Source organism: Amphimedon queenslandica, unplaced genomic scaffold, assembly GCF_000090795.2.
Source record: "Amphimedon queenslandica unplaced genomic scaffold, v1.1 AMPQUscaffold_13268, whole genome shotgun sequence".
Classification (NCBI taxonomy): Eukaryota; Metazoa; Porifera; class Demospongiae; order Haplosclerida; family Niphatidae; genus Amphimedon; species Amphimedon queenslandica.
The window spans coordinates 4,397-24,147 of NW_003546496.1; the positions used below are offsets into that span (position 1 = coordinate 4,397).

A 19,751-nucleotide genomic window follows, 5' to 3' on the forward strand; every position below is an offset into this window, starting at 1 on the left:
TAACATGTCATAATGTCATTAGATATGTCTTCAGTTTTGTTGTGCAGTGATCTTTATGAAATACAAATTATTTTCATGGAAAATAAAACAGTTGATTGCAGCTGTTGTTGTAGCTAGCCCTGTAGTAACTTGGCATTTAATTGAATTTCTATGCAGTATAATTCAGGGCAGTCCCTGAAAATGGGGACTACACCCTTGATTGCTATGTGTAGGAGGTTGTACTGGGTGTGTTGGTTTTGATGCATTTTTAGTATAGAATGATATTTTTGCAGTTAATTAATGAAACCACTAATAGCATTCATACAAAACACAAAGTAATATTAAATAAGTATAAAGTAATAATAATTATTAATTGTTACTTATAATAAGTATTGGCAATTGCATCAGGGTTAAGAATTAGTGTGAAAGTGTTAGAAATATAGAGAAATCATTCATTTTTGAAGAAATAAATTTCTTTATTTGTAAGTGGATCTGTAATTTAGCATGTTGTAGCTTTAATACCTAAATATTTAAAAATAAAAAAAATTTTTTTGAATCAAGGTTTTACATGTAAGTTCAGTGACACATTTATGCACATTATTTCAGCTGTCAAAAATGCCTAATGAACTTGACATATGCTTTAAAAAATGTGCCAGGATAAAAAGGCTCTATTATATTGTCCTTAAATTAATCTCTCATTTTTCCCTTCAAGTCTCTTTTTTGCCATTGTAAAAAAATTATCTATTATAGTCCGTAAATTAGTCCCTCATTTTTCTCTCTCTCTCTACACACATGAAATGCTCTCTCTCTCCTTCCATTCCTCCTCTTCTCACCATTATCAGTAATTTTACATGTAATTTATTATTTGTTATTTTACATGTAAGCTCAGTGACACATTTATGTTCAGCTGTCAATAATGAACTTGAATAATATGCTCTTTAAATTAGTCCCTCATTTTCCTCCTTCAACTCTCTCTCTCTCTACACACATGAAATGCTCTCTCTCTCCCTCCATTCCTCCTCCTCTTCTCACCATTATCAGTAGAATAGCAGGAGGCACAGTGAGGGAGGGAGTGTCGGAGAAACACTGTTGTTCGTCCATGGCCCAGAGTGAGACGAGATCGACAGACGACGCAAATGAGACATTTTGAGTGAAAGTGAATCTTTCTTGCTGGAATGGACATCATTGGTCCACTAGTAATGGGACTCCTAGCACAACAATGGAGGGAGAAAATAGACATTATGTCATACTATAAAACTTCTAAACATGGGCCACTTTTGATGAAAAAGTTACTGCTTTACAGCTGAGAATCCTCCTGATAAAGATGGCTACTAGTGTTTTATTAATAGCTACCATCATCAAAAATTTGAAATTTAAAAATTTGAAAATTTGGCCCATGGCTCTGTACTATAGTACAGGGACTTTTGTCCAATCTTTGAGTAACTTTAAAAATTTATAAAAAATCCAATTGTGACCGGAATCAGCTCAAACTTTCTACACCACATAAGAACATATGTATGTATCATAAAAAGTTAATAAAATGTAGAATTCTCTCCTTTTCAATTTTGGCAAAATTGGGCCGTTTGTCCAATTTTTGAGTAACTTTTAAAATTCATAAAAAATCCAATTTTGTTCAAAATTAGTTGAAACTTCCTACTAAAAATAAAAACATGAATATGTATCAGGAAAAGATATAAAAAGTGAAAATTCTCTCCTTTTCAATTTTGGCGAAATTTGGCCCGTGGCCCTGTACTATAGTATAGGGACTTTTGTCCAATTTTTGAATAACTTTAAAAATTCATAAAAAATCCAATTATGACCGAAATCAGCTCAAACTTTCTACACAACATAAAAACATATGTATGTATCACATAAAGTTATAAAAATGGAGAATTCTCTCCCTTTCAATTTTGGCGAAATTTGGCCCGTGGCCCTGTACTATAGTACAGGGACTTTTGTCCAATTTTTGAGTAACTTCAAAAATTCATAAAAAATATAATTTTGTTCGAAATTAGTTCAAACTTTCTACATAAGATAAAAACACGAATATGTATCAGGAAAAAATATAAAAAGTGAGAATTCTCTCCTTTTCAATTTTGACAAAATTTGGCCTGAGACCATGTACTTTGACCCAATTTTTGAATAGCATAGACGGTGAAGAGTCTTTGACTAAATTCTTAAAAAATTAATTTTGATTAGCATTAGCTCAAATATTAGACGAATATGTATATATGTGCATGCTTTATCTATGATGAATGACTTACCTGCAGTGAGTGCAGTTTGGTGGTCTTTTGCTATTAGTGACACTGTGAACCTGACCACTACTGGGACGAGCTTGAAACTATATTAGAGCAAATAAAAAATAACTTTAACACACACAAACTAAGTGTGGAATATGAGCTACTAGCATACATACATAATGTATAAATTTTAATACATTTAATCATTAAGATTATAAGAATATTTTTACAAGTTTTGTGAAATTATTTGCCTATAATAAAGAATAATAATGATCAACCAAGCTTGCTAGATAGACAGTTTTACAATGAAATTTACCTCCTAGGAGGTTACTGGTGGTTTCTAAATAATTTCATGTAGTAGTATACATAGTGATTTAGAACCCTCCAATTGAGCAATGTCTGACTGATACATGTACATGTATATAATGCCATCACTTACGTGCTGCATCTTATGTTCTTCTGGTGCTCCATAACTTGAAGACCGACCCCTCAAATCAGTAACTACTACCTCATGCTTCTCGTATGCTCCTCTTGCTCCTCCCCCTGCCACTCCCCTTGAAAATGAGTTCATTCTCTTGTCCGTCGTCCTTGGCATTGATTGATTAGGCGTATAGTAGCTTGTGCTTTGGGGCGTGGTTTGGGGCGTGACTCTCGGCATAGCAAGTGATTGGCTTCGAACTGGCGTCACTTTCCTGTTATCTTTCATTTCTGGAGTCCACCTTGTCTTCTGGACTGCCTTAACTTTCCATCCTCCTTGTACATCCTCTGTGGTTTCTTCTCCGCTGAAATCAAGTGAAATGACTCTTGCATTGGGCGTACTAAATTGACGTAATCTTGATTGGTTCTCAGTCGAAGTTGAGGACCATGTCCCGCTGTTATTAAACATCTGCTTACTACTCACTGTCGTCATTTTTTCTGTCCCCATTCCGTTTGTTAGACTCGTTCTAGCCGAGAGCACCTCTTGTAACAATTCTGATTGGTCGCTTGAGGATTTTGTGAGTGGTGCAAAAGGATCTTCCTCGGGCCCAACGTTAGGCGGAGTGATCTCACGAGGTATGGTAACCACAGGGTCAGCCTCTCTTCCTTCTCCTTCTCCTCTCACATTCTCAACCAAATCAACTTCTTCATCATCAGATGCCACAGGAGTAGCACCATCTTCAATCACCTCCTCTACTCTCTCATCAATCTTTGGTTCTTCCTTCTCAGCTGCTCCCATTATCTCTTCTTTTTGTTCTTCCTTTGCTGGCTCTATGGTACTCATTGCTGAGATACCAACTGACGGAGGTTTCCGCTCTGCCAAGTGTCGGAGCGAGTCAAGCTTTTGCTGAAGATCTTCGAGTGGTTTCGTTGATTCCGAGTTCTGCCACTGGAGCTGTTCATCCAACATACCCTCCCAGTCTTCCTCCTCCTCCTCCTCTTCCTCCTTTTCCTCTTTTTTAATATTCCTGTTGTCCTGCTTGTAAAGCAGTGCAACCTCTTTACGCTGCCTCTCTCTCTCCTCATGCTCCTCCTCCCATATAATCTGAGACTCGGTTCTTGAAAAGTTTTGTGGCACATTCTCGTCTCCTTCATCTAAAAAATAAAAAATAAAAATAATTATTTCAATTATGTTCTCCTTACCAGCTGAAGGAGGTCTCCTGACAACTCCCATGACAACGCTACCATTGGCAGAGCTCTGTTTGATGAGGGAGATGAGATCAAAGTGGTTGTGTCCCGATACGTCTTGATTATTAATCGATACTATGAGATCTCCTGGTCTGAGGCCACTGGATTCAGCAGGACCACCTTTAGAAAGAAAGAGAGAGAGAGAAAGAGAGAGAGAGAAAGAAAGGTAAAGAGAAAAGGAAAGGAATGGAAGGTGAGAAGATTGAAAAATTGAGACAAGGAAAGATGAAAAAAAGATAGTACAAAAGAGGAGAGAGAGAAAGAGAGTAGAGAGAAAATGTCATTTACCGGTACATTACTATAATCAGATTACTATGTGCAAGAGTACATAAGGGTGTAAGTACTTCACCATGAATTTAAAGTTGAGAAATACAAAATGTAATTATATTGCTCGTGTCATCGACAATGTACTTTATACTAAAACAATTTATTTAGTGAAGAATGCTTCTTTTAATTACTGCATAATTACTGCTTGACATATAACATTATAAACAAAACAACAAGAACACATGCAAGTATGTCACATACACATCCCACACAAAATACCACAGATACATCTACTCCCTCATGTACCACACTAGCATTAGGCACTAAGACATTGGATACAGCATAGCTACACTACTGTGGTATGCTGTTACTTCTTTATCAAGCAATGATGACATGCATACATATAGATTGTCAGTATAATGGTGATGGTAATACATGCATTAATGATGGACTCAGTACCTCCTACACTCAGATACAATTGTTATAAAGGGAGGGACTATTGAATAATATGTAAGACAAATTACCATACATGATTATTAACAAATCATCAAAAACTACAGGTATGCATGCACATGTACGTAGTTATGTATGTGCACATATGCTCTACATTATTTATTTATTTATTTGTTTGTTTGTTTGTTTATTTATTTGTTTGTTTGTTTGTTTGTTTGTTTGTTTTATTACCTGGTAGCAATAGTTCTATCTGAGCAGGCACAGAAGTGTCTGCCCCTCCAATAATCTGTAGTCCAAAGCTCCCTCCTTTGTTGGTCCTAATGGTGGCATTGAAGCTAATGTTATCAGTGATGGGTGAGCCAGATATTAGTGGAGGAGTTGATAGCAATGGAGACGGGGTTGAGTGTGTTGTTGTTGGCTGGCCTCTGTGGAATTGCTAATGGGGAATAGAGAGTGTTATAAAGAAGGGAATTGTGAATTGCACATTATTTTAAAGAAATCAATTACAGTATTATCACTAATGCATGTGAGTCTTAATCTGTATTAAGAGTATTATAGGCCTACAGTGTTTGCATTGGAATGAATGACAAATAGTGTTTATTTCTCTATTCATCTATTGTGTTATTCTATTGATATTTAATAAATAATAATGCTAATAGTAATGCTTTATTGCATGTAGCATCAACTCTTGGTAGCATGTGTACTTAATAAATGATACATTATGTTCATCAATGGCCTTAAGAATAGTTGCATATACTAAACCCAGTCATGCAGTAAAGCTGAGGACATTATACAAACAGAATAAAAGAATTCCTTATGTTTGTCTTGTCTTATAATAATATCATCAACTCCTTGACACAATAAAGGACACCAAATCCCTTGGGGCAATTAACTCACCTCAGGAGAGCCACCATTGCTCGATGAATAGTCGAGATGCAACTCATCAACAACCGACTGTATATTGGCCAGCAACTCATCAGCTGATAGCTCTCTGTCCTCTCCTCCATTTTCCAGAGGTTTAGCCTTGACTGGTGGATTAATGGTAGGGGGTGGTATTGGTTTAGCTGCTGGGGTATGATTGCTGGTGGCTGGGAGTGCCTGTGGAGGAGGCTTTGTTGCTACTGGTTGTTTAGATATCTGCCAATTGTAATAAAGAGAGAGGGGGGAGAGAAGTAAATGATAATTATGTGTATAGAAATGGGACAATAGGAATATCAACAAACTTTGACTGAAATTCGAACAACAGAATGCAAAAGATCTAAAGCTTTAAAAATTCACTCTAAAACTAATTTCCTTCATACTTGAACATAATCTGGCATTGATATGAAGTCCAAACAGTTACATACCATCATTCCATCAGCACCAATTTTAATGCACTAGGGATGCAAGTTCAATTCTTAAGAAATGTTTGATGAATTAGATCACAAATTAAATGCTGTTCTCATGTGAAAGCTCTCGTCATGCATAACTTATGATAACTATAACAGCATTATATGGAGAGATTTATGCACATGAAAGTGATAATAGGACAAACTACTAATGACAAACAAAGAAACTATACAAAAGTAATAATGAAAATGAAAGAGGTTGAGATACATGTATATAAAGATTGAAAGGCTAACAGAAAGAGATACATATATAGGAGAGTAAACATAATTCTTACACTGCTAGCCCTTGGAGCAACCGGGCTGGGATTATCGTCATATCCCTTCAGGTAATAATTCTGACTCTAAAAAATAAGAGGAAAAAATTAAAATAAACGTGATCAACTGTAATCTGATGCAATCACAAAGGACACACAAACAATACAAGAACATGCGCATATTCTAAATTCATATTTGCAATACATGCATGTACATGTATGCATAAACAGTAATACAATATCTCTATGGTACATTACTGCTAATGCATTAAAGTGCCATGAATGCACATTATGTCATGTTTATGTATACACACATGCAATAGGAAGCCTCCTAGTATATCACATAACACATTAGATACTATACAAACCAGTGATAACTGTTATAGACACATTGCACATTGAATGACACACACACACACACACACACATTATCAGTACATCCGTATGTACACATGTACCTACAAACATACTCTCATTCCATCACTCACTAGTAAGCTTGTTTAACACCACACACACCTACACATTAAGTGCATTGAAAATACCTTTACATCGCATACCAGTCACTAAGAGGTGATATGTCAATATTTAGACACAATCATACACACACAATTAAACCATGGATCTATGATTAGCTCCAGTATGTAATTACAGCTTAGAAACTGGAGAGAAGGAGTAAAAATTTATGCTATTCGTATAAACATTTCAGAGAAAAATTAGCCTTGTTATGAGTGTTATGCCATGATGGAGGAACAAGAGCATGTTTGAATGGAAAGAGGGATAAATAAAGCCAGGTTTATTTCTTATTTATGAGAAACAGCTTTTTGCTAGGCAATATGGGATAAATAGGTATAAACAGAAGCTCTTTTAGTTTAATCAAAATAAAAATCCAATTTAAATAATTCAATAGTAGCAAGCAGATAATGATGTGAAAGTAATTGTGATTTAATATTGAAAGAGTTAGCCACGCAATGTGCAATCCAAGGTATGTGATTGAGGAGAGTGTGGGTACAGAAAATGTACTGGGCCAGGTGTCCTTTGGGTTTGGCAAATAACATTCAATTTATAGAGGGAAGACACCACTATTAGCAGGTGTCAAGTGAGTATATCCATACATACAATGATACATTAATCCTGTCACTGTCAACACTCCACTACTTCACACTAAAGGATACTATAATAACACTACATTCTACTTTAAAAAAAAATCAAATTAATCAAAGGATTGTGACTGATTTCCATGCATCAACAAGTCAGAGGAATCTTGATTAGTGCTATAATGCGATTACTTTTAAAATATAGGACAAAGTGTACGTATGACATAATAATAAGCAAATATTTATAATGTGTCAGGTACAGCTCATCATACATAGTACAGTTCATCCAGTTAATAAGATTAAGCGAGGTTTATGTACACATATAAAGCATGCTTTACCATATACTCGTAATACACATTGCCTCCTTTGGGTAGCATTATCAGAGTGTGAGGAGCTAATCTATACGTGTTTTATGGATTCATTACAAACTTGCTTCCTTGTGTAGCTAGTGTTTTGCATCAATGTGGAATGAGCATGTGTCTGTGTAGGCGTAAATGTACATGTACATGTGTTGATCTGCATATTGTGTTGTACTCTTGACTGGCTGGCTTACTGGTATTACATATTTTATCATGCTGTGATTGGCTGGCTTACTGGTATATCAAGAATCTCTTTGAATGCATCGAGGTTCAGCTGTGGCCCGTGGTAGCTTTGAGATAAGAATATTTTCCTCCCTAGCCAGTACAAAGTTATAACCACCTGCTCAGGAAGAGAGAGAGAGAGAGGGGGTAATGATGAAATAGAGTTATGTTGCTTAATGATAGTGTGGGCTGTGTTGGTATTACATTTCTTAGCCTTCTTTCAGCCGTTGTATGCTTCACTCTAAGAGAGATGGAGGGGAGAGAAAGAGTGAGATTCGAAACTTAATAAATTGAATCTAAAATTAAATTCTTGTTGACACACAGTGATTAGCACTTACCCTCCTGATTTCATTCTCAGGGTACCAGGAGCTTGCAAGTCAGTCAAGTCAAAAAGCTGACTGTCTTTGAGCCCAAGTGCTTCACAACCAGTCAAAAACTGTTTCAAATTGTCCTATAGGGTGTGGAAGTGAGTGTGTGTATATGACGGAAATGGAGGAAAGAGAGAAAGTTAAATATTCTGTGCAGCATTCTTTCTCTCACCAAGTGAGCGATGGCTATATTCTTCATGTTTATTTTACGAATGCAGCCAGGATTCAGTGTATTTATTAGCCTACAAGAGAGAGAGTGAGGGTGAAACAAAGTGATAACAAAGAGTCTGCACAAGCTATTGCAAGCATAGTAAATTATAATATTGAATTAAATTTTCAAAGGTTTCTCCTCTGGTTTCTCTCACTCTAAATACTTACTCGCAGAGCACCACACCGTCTTCCAGCGACTCTCTAAACTCTCCTCTCAGTGTTTTCCCAGTAACAGCCTGTAGTTAGCAGAGGGTGAAAAGGGGAGAGCCAGAACGGCTTCTTTTCAAACCGCATTTATAGTAAAAGCACTCGCTTACCTCGATCCATGCTTTTGCTTCGCTCACAGCAGCTTGCATCTCTACCCCGGACTTTTCTTCCATCTTAAAAACCCTCGACAATCTTTTCTCTTCTTTTTTTTCCTAAGCTCTCTTTCTGTCTTTGCAGAGGGACACAGGATGCTAAAAGCTTTGAAGGTGGAGTGTATTCACGAGTACAGTCACCCACAGGAATCCAGTCAGTTATTTTAAGAATGCAATCATGAGAGAATTCATCAGCCTGTTTACAGTACACACTGATGGATAGATATGCCCACAGGACTCTACAGTGCTGACTCTTATCAATGAGGCAACCAATAATTTATATTGATGCGGTGAAAATTTTAGCAAACAGCAAAAACCAAGAAAATTCTTCTGCTCATTCAGCAAGAGTAAATGCAACAGTGGCCATATGCATGACAACCTCAATCTCTATCTAATTATGCCTTATAGTAGTAAAATTGAGTTCTGATAAGTTTTCATCAACCATCAGTTTCCAAGTATGTACCAGTATATGTATTCCCTTCTTTTGATTATCAGTTGTGAAAATTTGCAAGTGTTCTCCATTTAAAAATCATACCACACCATGGCCTCAGAACAGGAGCATTGGGTATGATTAATGTACAGCAGCAAATTTAATTAAAAATTTGAAGCAAAAATGGCTAATGTATTGTCACATGATATTATTTATTTTTATAATTTAAACAAAAAAGTGAGTAAGATCAAATTTCAAACGTAAGACAGCATCATTATAATTAGAAACAATTGAGTGACATATTCAAAATCTCACCTCCTGCACAAAAGCATCACTAAATAGGCAATAACTGCAAAGCTAAGCTATTCTTTTGGCGGCAGAAATGGCTCCAAAACTGTCTTTATCCCATCTTCAAATGAAGTAATATCCATTGTGAAATGCTTCTTAGTTTGTGAATAGTCAAACTCGTTATTGAAAGGTCGTGGGGCACCGCCCGAAGGCTCTCGAACAGGTATCAAGTGTTTGGAACTCAATTTAAAAACCTTAGCCATTTTCAGTACCATGTCGTACTTTGTCAAAACTTCAGATCCTCCAAAGTGCCAAGAACCACGACAAATCTCCCTATCGGTGAGAACCTTGGAAGAGAAGGCTTCAAGGAAGACCCCAATGTCTCTCGTGTGTGTTGGGTAGCGTTTCTCATAATCTGACATTGGAGCAGGGTCGTTTGAGAGGAGGGCTTTAAATAGAATAGTGACGGCACTTTCGTCTAAAGTCTCAACCGGCCCGTATAAAATGGGTACCCTAACAATAGCAGAATCGATGTAGCTCGAAACGGCTTTCTCTCCATCTAGTTTTAACTGGCCGTATGTATTGAGGGGGTTTGGGGCATCGTCATGGCGATAAGGAGGGGAGGTCCCATCAAAGACATAGTCTGTGCTTATATACACTAGAAAACTCCCCAACTCTTGACAGAGTCTCGTGAGTTCTTGCGTTGCTGTCACATTCAGTCCACGTGCCTTGTCTTCATCTTTCTGTACTTTGTCTGGTCTCCTCTCAGCAGCTGAGTGTATCACAATGGCTGGCTTGAAGTCAGTCATGATTTCCCTCATTTTCTCAAAATCTAGCAGATCAGCCTTCACCAGCTCCTCGCCTCCCCTGGAATAGGCGAGCCCCATCACTTCCCAGCTGCTCTTCTTGAGGCACTGGTATATCTGACGACCGAGCAGTCCTGAGGCTCCTGTGAGCAATACCTTTCCTTTGGTAGCCATTTTGTAGGCGGAACGTCAACACAACCACACCTACATTATTAATTTTTGATTATTATAGGGGCTAACTTTAAAAGAACATAAAAGTGCTGAAGTTAATAGGAATGCCTTAAGAGATTAGATCATTTTGCATAATCACATAATGATCAGCTAATCTCTTCCTATAAGCCTCAGGCCAATTATAATTGGGCACAACATCTCACACACACGACAAAAATAATTTTTATAATGATTTTTTGATTATTTTTTTAATATTGACTTCGAGCCAGAGAGCCAAATTGGCTCCTGGAGTTGTGATGAGGGTGTGGTAAAAGAAAAGAGAGAGAGAGGGGGGGGAGGGGAGGGAGGAGAGGATGTATAAATTGGAAAAGACAAACAAATATAAGTTTAGTTTGAAACATAAACAACAGATGACGACGATGATGATGGCGACAATCAACAACTACAAGACTCATGGCAAGACATGAAGATCGCTGAGCTGAGAAAAGTTCCAATCATTCAGAGAAGGTCCCAAATTGGGCATCGCATCGTAAGAAGTTGGCAATACTCCAGTACCACCTACAGAGTTGGATCCACCTAACATAGTCGGCTGGAGCCACTCGCAAGATGCTGTGGCTACACGGGACTGAACGTGGGGAGATGGTGCAGTGGGTGGGTAGCAGACGGGGGAGGGGTTACGGGGCGAGGAATAAGCAGAACAGACTGAGTCATCGATGTCGGAGAAGTCAGAGAGAGGGGAGTCCGAAGGAAGATACACATCAAGGCTCGTGGCTGATAGAGAGGACGATGTAGTTGCCACGGAGACTGGTGGATGGCTTGTGGTATGAGTGGGAGCCATCATCATATTACTCACGGGATTGGTTGAGCCGTTTAGACCGATTTCAGTGAGTAGGCTCTCTAACTCATCCTCTTCCTGTGAGACAGGAGGAGGGATGGGACAAGATGGCGGACGACTAAAAGAAGCAGAGTAAGGAGGAGAGGAATAGGCAGAAGAGAGAGGAAGAGGAGACGAAGAAGGAGAGAAGTAGTACTGCTCGTAAGTGCTTGTCATGGCCGGTGGTTGCCAGTACATTGGTTGCTGTTGAGTAACGGACCCAGCGGTGGTTGCGACTGGTTGTGGGCGTGGTCCTGTTACTGTAGTGACCGAGGCAGTTGAAGAACTGCTGACAGTTTTTGTTGTGTTGTTCTTTCGGAGCTTGTTTGAGCCATTGCTACGTTGTAGCCTCTTTTGAATGTACTTTCTATGATTGACCTTTTTCCCGTTGCTGGGTTGGCTTAGAGCGCTCTGGAGGTTTGAGGTGGCGGCTGTGAGAAAGTGCAGGAGCTGGTTAGAGTTTTCCATTGTCTTATAGAGAGGATATCAAGGGCTTGATATAAATGTGAGAAAGAGTCTGGGTAAGACGGAATTGTCTTCGTTAATGATCTCTTTGATACTTCGAGAGTCCCGAGAGAGTGGGGTCGTCTTCGATCGTGCTAAGAGGCACGTAAGGTTAGCTGAGGGAATGGAGTAGTTTCTCCTTCTTCGTCTCTGCCGAACGAGGCAGTGTGTGCAGTGTGGAATTTTTATGACCGCGCGCATCCGGATATCTCCGTGCTTACAGGGCATCACGTGATCATTATTGCTTTTATGCAAATTGATTTTTTCATAATAATAGTACAATATATGAAGAATCGTTAGTATATTATAGAGTTTGTGATTAGTAGCCCTTTCGCCCTCGAAATCTCTGTCTGTTATCAAGCTATAAACAATAAAGAATAATAATAACAATAAAAATGATGAATTTCAGTAAATTAATGGACCACAATCAATAATTATATTATAATTACAGTAGTACTATTAATAGTATAATCAAATAGCTAGGAGCTCTGTCTATGAAGCAACACATAACAAGGGCAGCAATCACTCTCACTCATCCATCCATGGCATATTGAACAACATTGATATTTTAAACTTATTACCTCCACTGTCTGCATAACTGCATATTCATGCATAGCAAAGCATAATAGTATAATAATAGAGATCACTATATAGATCACTCCATGTGCATAAAATGAGATGTACATGAGAGAAGGATTCATTATGGCTTTGTAATACCAGGGCAGATTAAAGTATAGGATACAGTGTATCCCCAGTGTGTGCATGCATAGCCTCAGGGCAATAATGATTAGACTAGTATTGATATCTGACTCATATTACACAGATATCATTCACACCAATCACTTGTGCATCATTATGAAAGACTGTACATACATGTACATGTATATGTCAAATTGTCTAAGGGCCAGCCTGACAGGAAAAGTAAATTAAATAGGAAAAACCCTACTGTGTGTGTGTACCTAAGATCAAAAGTACATTATCGTATTTATTTACAATATCCTTTTCCTTATGTTCGAAACTACATGTTTATTAACATTAAATCATGTACTACATACGTACTACAATACATCATGTACATGAATTGACAAAAAATTATGAGAATATGCTAATTTTTGACCCTTGTTAATTGTAATTTTATCATGACAATTATTGAATACTATTGTCTCTTTATCTTTTAAGATACGACTGCACTCTATCTCTCTTCCTCTACCTTCCTCTCTCCAAATAAGTGAAAATACATGCATGTCTGAGTAGGAGTGCAAAGGGAAAATCCTCAGCCATACCAACAAGAAGAGTATTATTATTGCTGGCAGGATAATATAATAATGCTACTGTACGATGCTTCACTGTAATTGACTTAAGTAAAGATGGAATGAGGTAATACAGGGAGGACAGTATTACTGGTTGCATGAGAGTGTTCACTTATGGCTATTAATTATCATAGCCTCTCCAAGAAAGGTGGTGTAATTTAATAAAAGAATAGACAAACATTTCATTAGCTTCTTGCGATTTGCATAATAATAACAACAGCAGCTACAGGGCATTTAAATGGTCTGCAGTTTTTGAGGTTTTAAAGTTACTAAAAAATTCGTAAGAATTCCATATTTGATCGGAATCAGTTCAAACTTTCTACACAACATAAGTACATGTATATGTATCAGAAAAAATTATAAAAATTGCAATTTTTCTTCTTTTCAATTTCGATGAAATTTGGCCCGTGACCCTGTACTATAGTACAGGGATTTTGATCCGATTTTTGAGTAACTTTATAAATTCATAAAAAATCTAATTTTGATTGGAATGAGCTCAAACTTTCTACACAACATAAGTACATGTATATGCATCAGAAAAAAATATAAAAATTGAAAATTCTCTCCTAGTCATTTTTGGCAAAATTCGGCCCACGACCCTGTACTATAGTACAGGGACTTTCATCCAATTTTTGAGCAACTTTAAAAAATTTGTAAAAAATTCAATTTTTAACGGAATCAGCTCAAACTTTCTACACAACATAAGTACATGTATATGCATCAGAAAAAATTATAAAAATGGCAAATTCTCTCTTAGCCATTTTTGACAAAATACAACATCCATGGCCTTTGGCCTAATTTTAAACAAGTATCATCTTTATATCATTCTCTAGAATGAGGTGACTCAAGTACATAGAGCAATGCACAATTCAAGAACTCTGTAGTGTAATCAGCATAGATCATATTACAATGATTACATGCTTGAGTATGTGCTCAGCAGCCACGCCTAATGTACCAATAGTAAGCATGATGCCATAAAAATTCTAGTCATTCTACTACTAATAGTAGCTACCTAGCTACCTTGTAAATCATCCATTGGCAACAAAAGAAATATCTACTATTCAATGAGCATTCAATTGCTGTTAAACCATAAGCTGGACAAGGAAGATATGGTACATGAGTGGTTACAATGTATGCATTACCAGTTACGTAACTTACATCAAATGAAGCCATATAAAATTGAATCTAACACACTCACAACAATGATGAGTAAAATTAATTCAATTTTAATAGTGGACACGCCTTTACATTTCATATGCTATTTTGCTACCATAATGACTAATTCTTCATTAAATACTTCAAATCAGTTAGTTTTGGTAACTAGTACATAAAGATAAGGATGCAGTTTAGCATACATGTAGATATTAAAGCCGGAAACATCAAATATCTATGGGTTCAGGCATTTCTTATTGTTATTATTACTATTATTATTATTATTATTATCATTATTATTATTACCAGTGATCTTTTGCATTCAAAGAAACCAACAACTAAAGATTGGCATGACGGATCATAGCCAGGTGATGTTGAGTCTAAACATTGCCTTGGAGTCAATCCATGCTATAATAAAATGGAGATAGGAGAGAGACATAGAGAGAACGAAGTAGGAAAAAGGAAGGAGAGATGAGAGAAAGGAGAAGTATGCATGTAGCATTAATTTCATATGTACATATTTAGGGTATGAAAGAAATATGTAGACTGCAGGAAAGTGTTTGTAAACATTAAGTTGCAGCTAAACCTCTTCCTCTTTCAATAGTAATGATTCTATTTGTTTTCACTGTTCTCTCTGCCTCCTCTTTATACAATCATTCCACATACTTCATTAATAATTATATATTATTAATAATAATAATTGCTTTAAATTTTAATTATTATCATCTTGTAAATAGTCCACATTTGTACTCATATTTAACTCACTTTAGTAAAACATTCCGATTCTTTAAGACATTTTAATAATTCCGTTCTTAATCCAGTGCAAGGTCTAACTGGCTTGTTTTCTAATTCCTCATCAACTGCAGACATTTCGAAATGGGTGGGGCTCGTTTTAATAGGCTCCACCTACACGTGTTTTTTGGAGTCCGGAAGTGTACGGAAACCACGTGTTACTTTTAAAAAGGGGTGGGGCTGAGCTTGCAATTGTGCCCTCTACAATGCCAATGTGAATATGTCGGGCCCTGTTCACACTGGAGAGGGACAGAAGGTGACTAAGAAGTTCCTCTCTGAGCACACTGATGGCTTGGTTGTTGATTTGAGTCTGTGCTTTTTGCAGGAAATCCCCGTCAATGAACTGGTGAGTTATGATAAAGGGTTTATTGTCCACTACCAAGTACCAATTGTTTATTTTCATTATTATTTTAGACCCGAGCTTCTAATTTTAATAGACTGGATTTATCTCAAAATAAAATAACCGAAGTCCCAGTGAGTTTGATATTAATTATGCAAGGACGATTGGTGTGACCACATTATGTTCCATGTGTAAAAAAAATTAAAATTTTGTGGTAATTTTAAGAATATTAGTCTATTGATCATTGTGTATATTAATACAGATCTAGTACTCTAGATGATGCTCATTTACAAATGCATTTTTAATCTTTATAGTCATCATTTTCTTCTTTGGCGTTTCTCATCGAAATCGACTTCAGCAAAAACAACATCTCGAGTCTCCCTGAGAATTTTGGTGATCTGCAAAAACTCCAAAAGCTCGATCTTTATGGCAACGCTTTGATCACATTACCTTACAGCTTTTCGAGTCTCTCTCGTCTCAAATGGCTGGACTTGAGAGATAACCCCCTCAGGGAGGACATTGCGAAAGCAGCTGGAGACTGCACTAATGAAAAGGAATGCAAGGATTGTGCTAAGAAGGTAGCCTCATACTTTGGCTATTGATTCCCCATAGACTAATGTACAAAAGTTAATTTTCAGCTAAGCTCCATTTATTTTTGATTTGCTTTCATTCCTTATCCTAATATATCAATACTTTCTTTGATGCATAATGTATAATATGGATTTTGTCTGTAGGTTGTAAGGTTGATATCTCAATTACAAAGAGCACACGAGGAACAGATTGAGGCTGAGAGAAAGGAACTAGAAGGTAGACTATAGTGAAATATCTCTTCTATTGTTTTCTCCTCTCTCTGTCACTATGTGTTAGCTCGGCAGCACAAAAAGGAAAAGGCTCAGCAAAGAAAAAAGAGAATTGCAAAAAAGCTGAAGGAGGAACAGAAAGAGAAGAGAAGAGCTGCTTGGATGGAAAGAAAAGAGACAGAAGAATTAGAAAATCAAGAAGATGAAGGTATCAATTAATTAATGGTAGATGAACTCATCAATGCTATACTCTTACACATTATGATCAATAAAATAGACAGAATTATATTTATTTCTATTAAGTATATTTGATAATTAATGCCATGTGATTTTGGTGATTTTTAGAGACCCAAGACACTACTAAAGAAATCATGCAGTCTAAGCAGAGAGGATTCAAAAGATGGGGTAAGATCCACTTAGGACTTTAAAATGTATTATGTTCCTGCAGGTTGTCTACTTTGTATAACAGTTTCCATATTGGCCTCTGGTGCTAGTGCCTGGCTATATCAACTACGCAATGAGCAACTTTAACAAAGAAATTATTTTTTGTTGCTTTTATGGATACTTTTCAGCTTAAAATTGCAATAATGGTTGCGCATAATTTCATAATAAAAAGAAGTCATATCACAAAAAATAAAGTTATGCATGTAAATGTTCAATGACAACTAAGAAATTTGTATCTCTCTGACATAACTTGCAGGAAACCAACCTCTAGATCCTTTATACTCCCCAATCCACAAGCCTCCCTCCATCTTCTCAACATTAGTGATAAGGGCTCCGCGTTGAAATGAGAGCTCATTTGCTCCCGTTGCTTTAAAGTCGTATGATGCACATACTGTGACAGGAGGCTCTTTAATAGAATCATATGGATGCCAATGAGGGTTCTACATAAAAAGAAAATATGAACTTAAAAGTCTAGCACCAAAATATAATGATAATAATCTTCTGGCTTCTCTTACTTTCTGCTCTAGTATCTCTTTGTTAATAGGATGTGCAAGCTTAGTGCCATGATAAATTGGTTGATATTTATAATAGTATATCAATTCTATTAAGCTGTCAAAGGTATCTCCTCCAATTGTGAACTGCTCCCTATCCTTAATAATTCTGATATGATGTATTTTATCATTAGCTCTGGGCATGATGTATAAAGATAAAAATTAAAGGAATATGATAGAAGCATGCACATATAATGCACACATGTAGAATGCTACATAATTTCTATCTCTCATTCACCTTAAGGTAATAGCAAATGCCTCCTTTCCATCCTCAAATCCTTGACTAGATGGACGCACTAAGAAAGTACCATCAAGTGACACATCACTTTTTAACATAAGCTCAGCTTCCATTTTAGAAACATAATTGAACCATGGTCTTGCTTCATATGCATCCTTGTTGAAAATAAAAAAGAGAAGATAGGTGAAACAATTATAAAATATGATAGCTTTACTCACTATTTTAGGGACAGCAATAGTGAGCACTTGACTGAAATATAGAGTAATAATTGGATATTGACGATAATACTCAATCAGTTCAATAATTGAATCAAACTTCAAATCAAGGTGAAGATAAAACTTCATGTTATCTCTCTCCAATTTTTGATGAATCATCACATGATTACACATTCGTCGAAAACTGCATAAAAAGAAAGAACGACAGAGAATAGAAGAAAGGAAGACAAAGTGCAACTTACATAAATGATATGGCACAGTGTATACTCCTTGTAGTTTCTCTGACAAGAAAAGCTCCTGGAATGTGTTGGTAATCATCCAGCAACATTTCAGCATCTTCCCTAGTTAACTCAGCATGAAACCAACTGTGAGGAATAGGAGAAAATAGAGTTAGTGCAACTGCACTGTTATTAAGTATAAAGAATTTTACTAACGGTTGGTCAAAGAGGAGTGTGTCAATTGGTAATATCTGAATAATAAAATGGAGAAACAAAGTAGGATAATAAAAAAATCATTTCTGACTTTTTTCTCAGTGGGTTCTTTCATCTTTTCAGGATCTCCAACGTTAGGCTCTTTCTCTTTAGCCTCATCTTTCTCAGATAATAATTTCACTTGACTGTGATAGCAAAAATTATAAATGATGTTAAAAAGCCCTAGCTTACTTGAAAAGAACCTGCTTTTCTTTCTTCATATCAGCTATAGACAAAGAAAAACAGTACTGTTTATATGCAATACTGTTCTTAACCTTTCATGGCTTTGTTCTTTTCTCTTTTCATGAGTAACTGTACATTAGTTGATGATATTTGTTCTTGCAAATACTCTATCTCTCTCTTGTTTTCTGCTAATGCTGCATTCTGATCCTCTAAATCTATTATAGGATCTATAGTGCTGATACATACAACATGATTCAATACCAGATTTGTTTGCTGTCAAATATAATATCAATTCTTCTATCTCCATCCTCATTCCTCTCCTAATCCTACTCAATGCTAATACACAGTTTAAATATGATAATTTATTATTATTCTAACCTGAGTCAGTATTAGTTAACAGTAACATATGCTGGATGCAGTGCTTTTCTTTTACTTCTATTACATAATTTGATGATAATTATTATTTTCTGTTTAATACTAACTTTGTAGTTTCTCTTCTAATCTCTTGTTTGTCTCTTTTTCTTTCTTTAGTTGTGAAGTAACAATAGCAAAACTTGTATCAAGTGACTGTACACCAGAATCAGGTGCTGCAAGCTGTTTCTTTTTCTTCTCTATCCTAACTGGCTTTTCCTGTTAAAATTTGTGACTACTATAGCATACACACAATTAAATTACTTGTAAGTCATAAGGATCTTCACTTATATTTCCTTGATTGGCTTTAATCATATCTATATCTTCTTCCAGCAGTTGTTCCCTCTCCTAAATAATGATTAATACATAAAGATGATTCACATACTTCTAATTTTTGTTTCTCCCATATTAAACAGCATCCAATGGTAACTTTCTTTAGGCCATTCTTCATTAATACATCAAGATTTTCAATTAGCTTTGTGATAAAAGCTCCAATGAGAGAGTGAGGGAATGAGCAAGTGATCAGAATGGAGTATCCAGTGTCAATGAACTTGATTTTAACAAATTTTCCAGATGTCTTGGAAAGAATATCAGTGATATCTTTCAATTTCTTCTCATCAGGCCTCCAGTCAAATACATAGGTAGCTGTTTCACATTGAAGTGAAGGATTAGCTTCAAACTTCTCCTTCAAGCAGAGAGTGACAGATATAGACCGACAGAATTCTCTCAACTTCTCCTTATACTCTTCAATGTATCTCTCAGCTTCAGTGACTCTGAACTCCTCAACAACAGCAGCAATAAGACTGGTATCAATCAGAGAGCATTCTTTCTTCTCAATCACACGGAGGACATTAGCTACATTAGAGGATTTTTCAAGCTTCTCTTCAATATCACTGCTACAGCTTATGGGAAGT

General features: G+C 36.4%; 5 protein-coding genes across 6 annotated transcripts; 1 reads left to right on the forward strand and 4 right to left on the reverse strand.

Annotated features, from left to right (window-relative positions):
* Positions 1-244: 244 nt before the first annotated feature.
* On the reverse strand, positions 245-9,006 carry LOC105313600 (uncharacterized). The gene is made up of 14 exons (XM_019999418.1): positions 8,817-9,006; positions 8,668-8,735; positions 8,462-8,531; positions 8,260-8,372; positions 8,126-8,162; positions 7,935-8,039; positions 6,268-6,333; positions 5,502-5,741; positions 4,836-5,040; positions 3,840-4,004; positions 2,659-3,791; positions 2,244-2,320; positions 1,012-1,187; positions 245-501 (listed from the first exon to the last, which is right to left on the reverse strand). The coding sequence occupies exons 1-14, from the start codon at positions 8,877-8,879 to the stop codon at positions 479-481; spliced, it is 2,541 nt and encodes an 846-aa protein (XP_019854977.1). The 5' UTR covers positions 8,880-9,006; the 3' UTR covers positions 245-478.
* A 485-nt stretch (positions 9,007-9,491) lies between these two features.
* LOC100634988 (methionine adenosyltransferase 2 subunit beta-like) lies at positions 9,492-10,596 on the reverse strand. The gene has a single exon (XM_003388295.3). The coding sequence runs from the start codon at positions 10,554-10,556 to the stop codon at positions 9,651-9,653; it is 906 nt and encodes a 301-aa protein (XP_003388343.1). The 5' UTR covers positions 10,557-10,596; the 3' UTR covers positions 9,492-9,650.
* Positions 10,597-12,176: 1,580 nt separating this feature from the next.
* On the reverse strand, positions 12,177-15,307 carry LOC105313601 (cytochrome c oxidase assembly factor 5-like). Its single transcript, XM_011407161.2, has 3 exons — positions 15,159-15,307; positions 14,700-14,801; positions 12,177-12,292 (listed from the first exon to the last, which is right to left on the reverse strand). Exons 1-3 carry the CDS (start codon positions 15,261-15,263, stop codon positions 12,251-12,253), a joined length of 249 nt encoding a protein of 82 aa, XP_011405463.1. The 5' UTR covers positions 15,264-15,307; the 3' UTR covers positions 12,177-12,250.
* A 51-nt stretch (positions 15,308-15,358) lies between these two features.
* LOC100635112 (leucine-rich repeat-containing protein 59-like) lies at positions 15,359-16,926 on the forward strand. Its single transcript, XM_003388296.3, has 7 exons — positions 15,359-15,531; positions 15,600-15,659; positions 15,840-16,103; positions 16,260-16,332; positions 16,393-16,533; positions 16,671-16,730; positions 16,774-16,926. Exons 1-7 carry the CDS (start codon positions 15,406-15,408, stop codon positions 16,854-16,856), a joined length of 807 nt encoding a protein of 268 aa, XP_003388344.1. The 5' UTR covers positions 15,359-15,405; the 3' UTR covers positions 16,857-16,926.
* Positions 16,891-18,506, reverse strand: LOC109583910 (1-phosphatidylinositol 4,5-bisphosphate phosphodiesterase gamma-1-like). 2 transcript variants are annotated; one of them, XM_019999424.1, is made up of 8 exons: positions 18,436-18,506; positions 18,296-18,389; positions 18,208-18,242; positions 18,016-18,138; positions 17,777-17,957; positions 17,559-17,713; positions 17,285-17,456; positions 16,891-17,209 (listed from the first exon to the last, which is right to left on the reverse strand). In XM_019999424.1, the coding sequence occupies exons 1-8, from the start codon at positions 18,462-18,464 to the stop codon at positions 16,991-16,993; spliced, it is 1,008 nt and encodes a 335-aa protein (XP_019854983.1). In that variant the 5' UTR covers positions 18,465-18,506; the 3' UTR covers positions 16,891-16,990. The 2 variants fall into 2 exon arrangements, with proteins under 2 accessions (XP_019854983.1, XP_019854982.1); XM_019999423.1 differs by having other exon boundaries at positions 18,016-18,242.
* Positions 18,507-19,751: the final 1,245 nt, after the last annotated feature.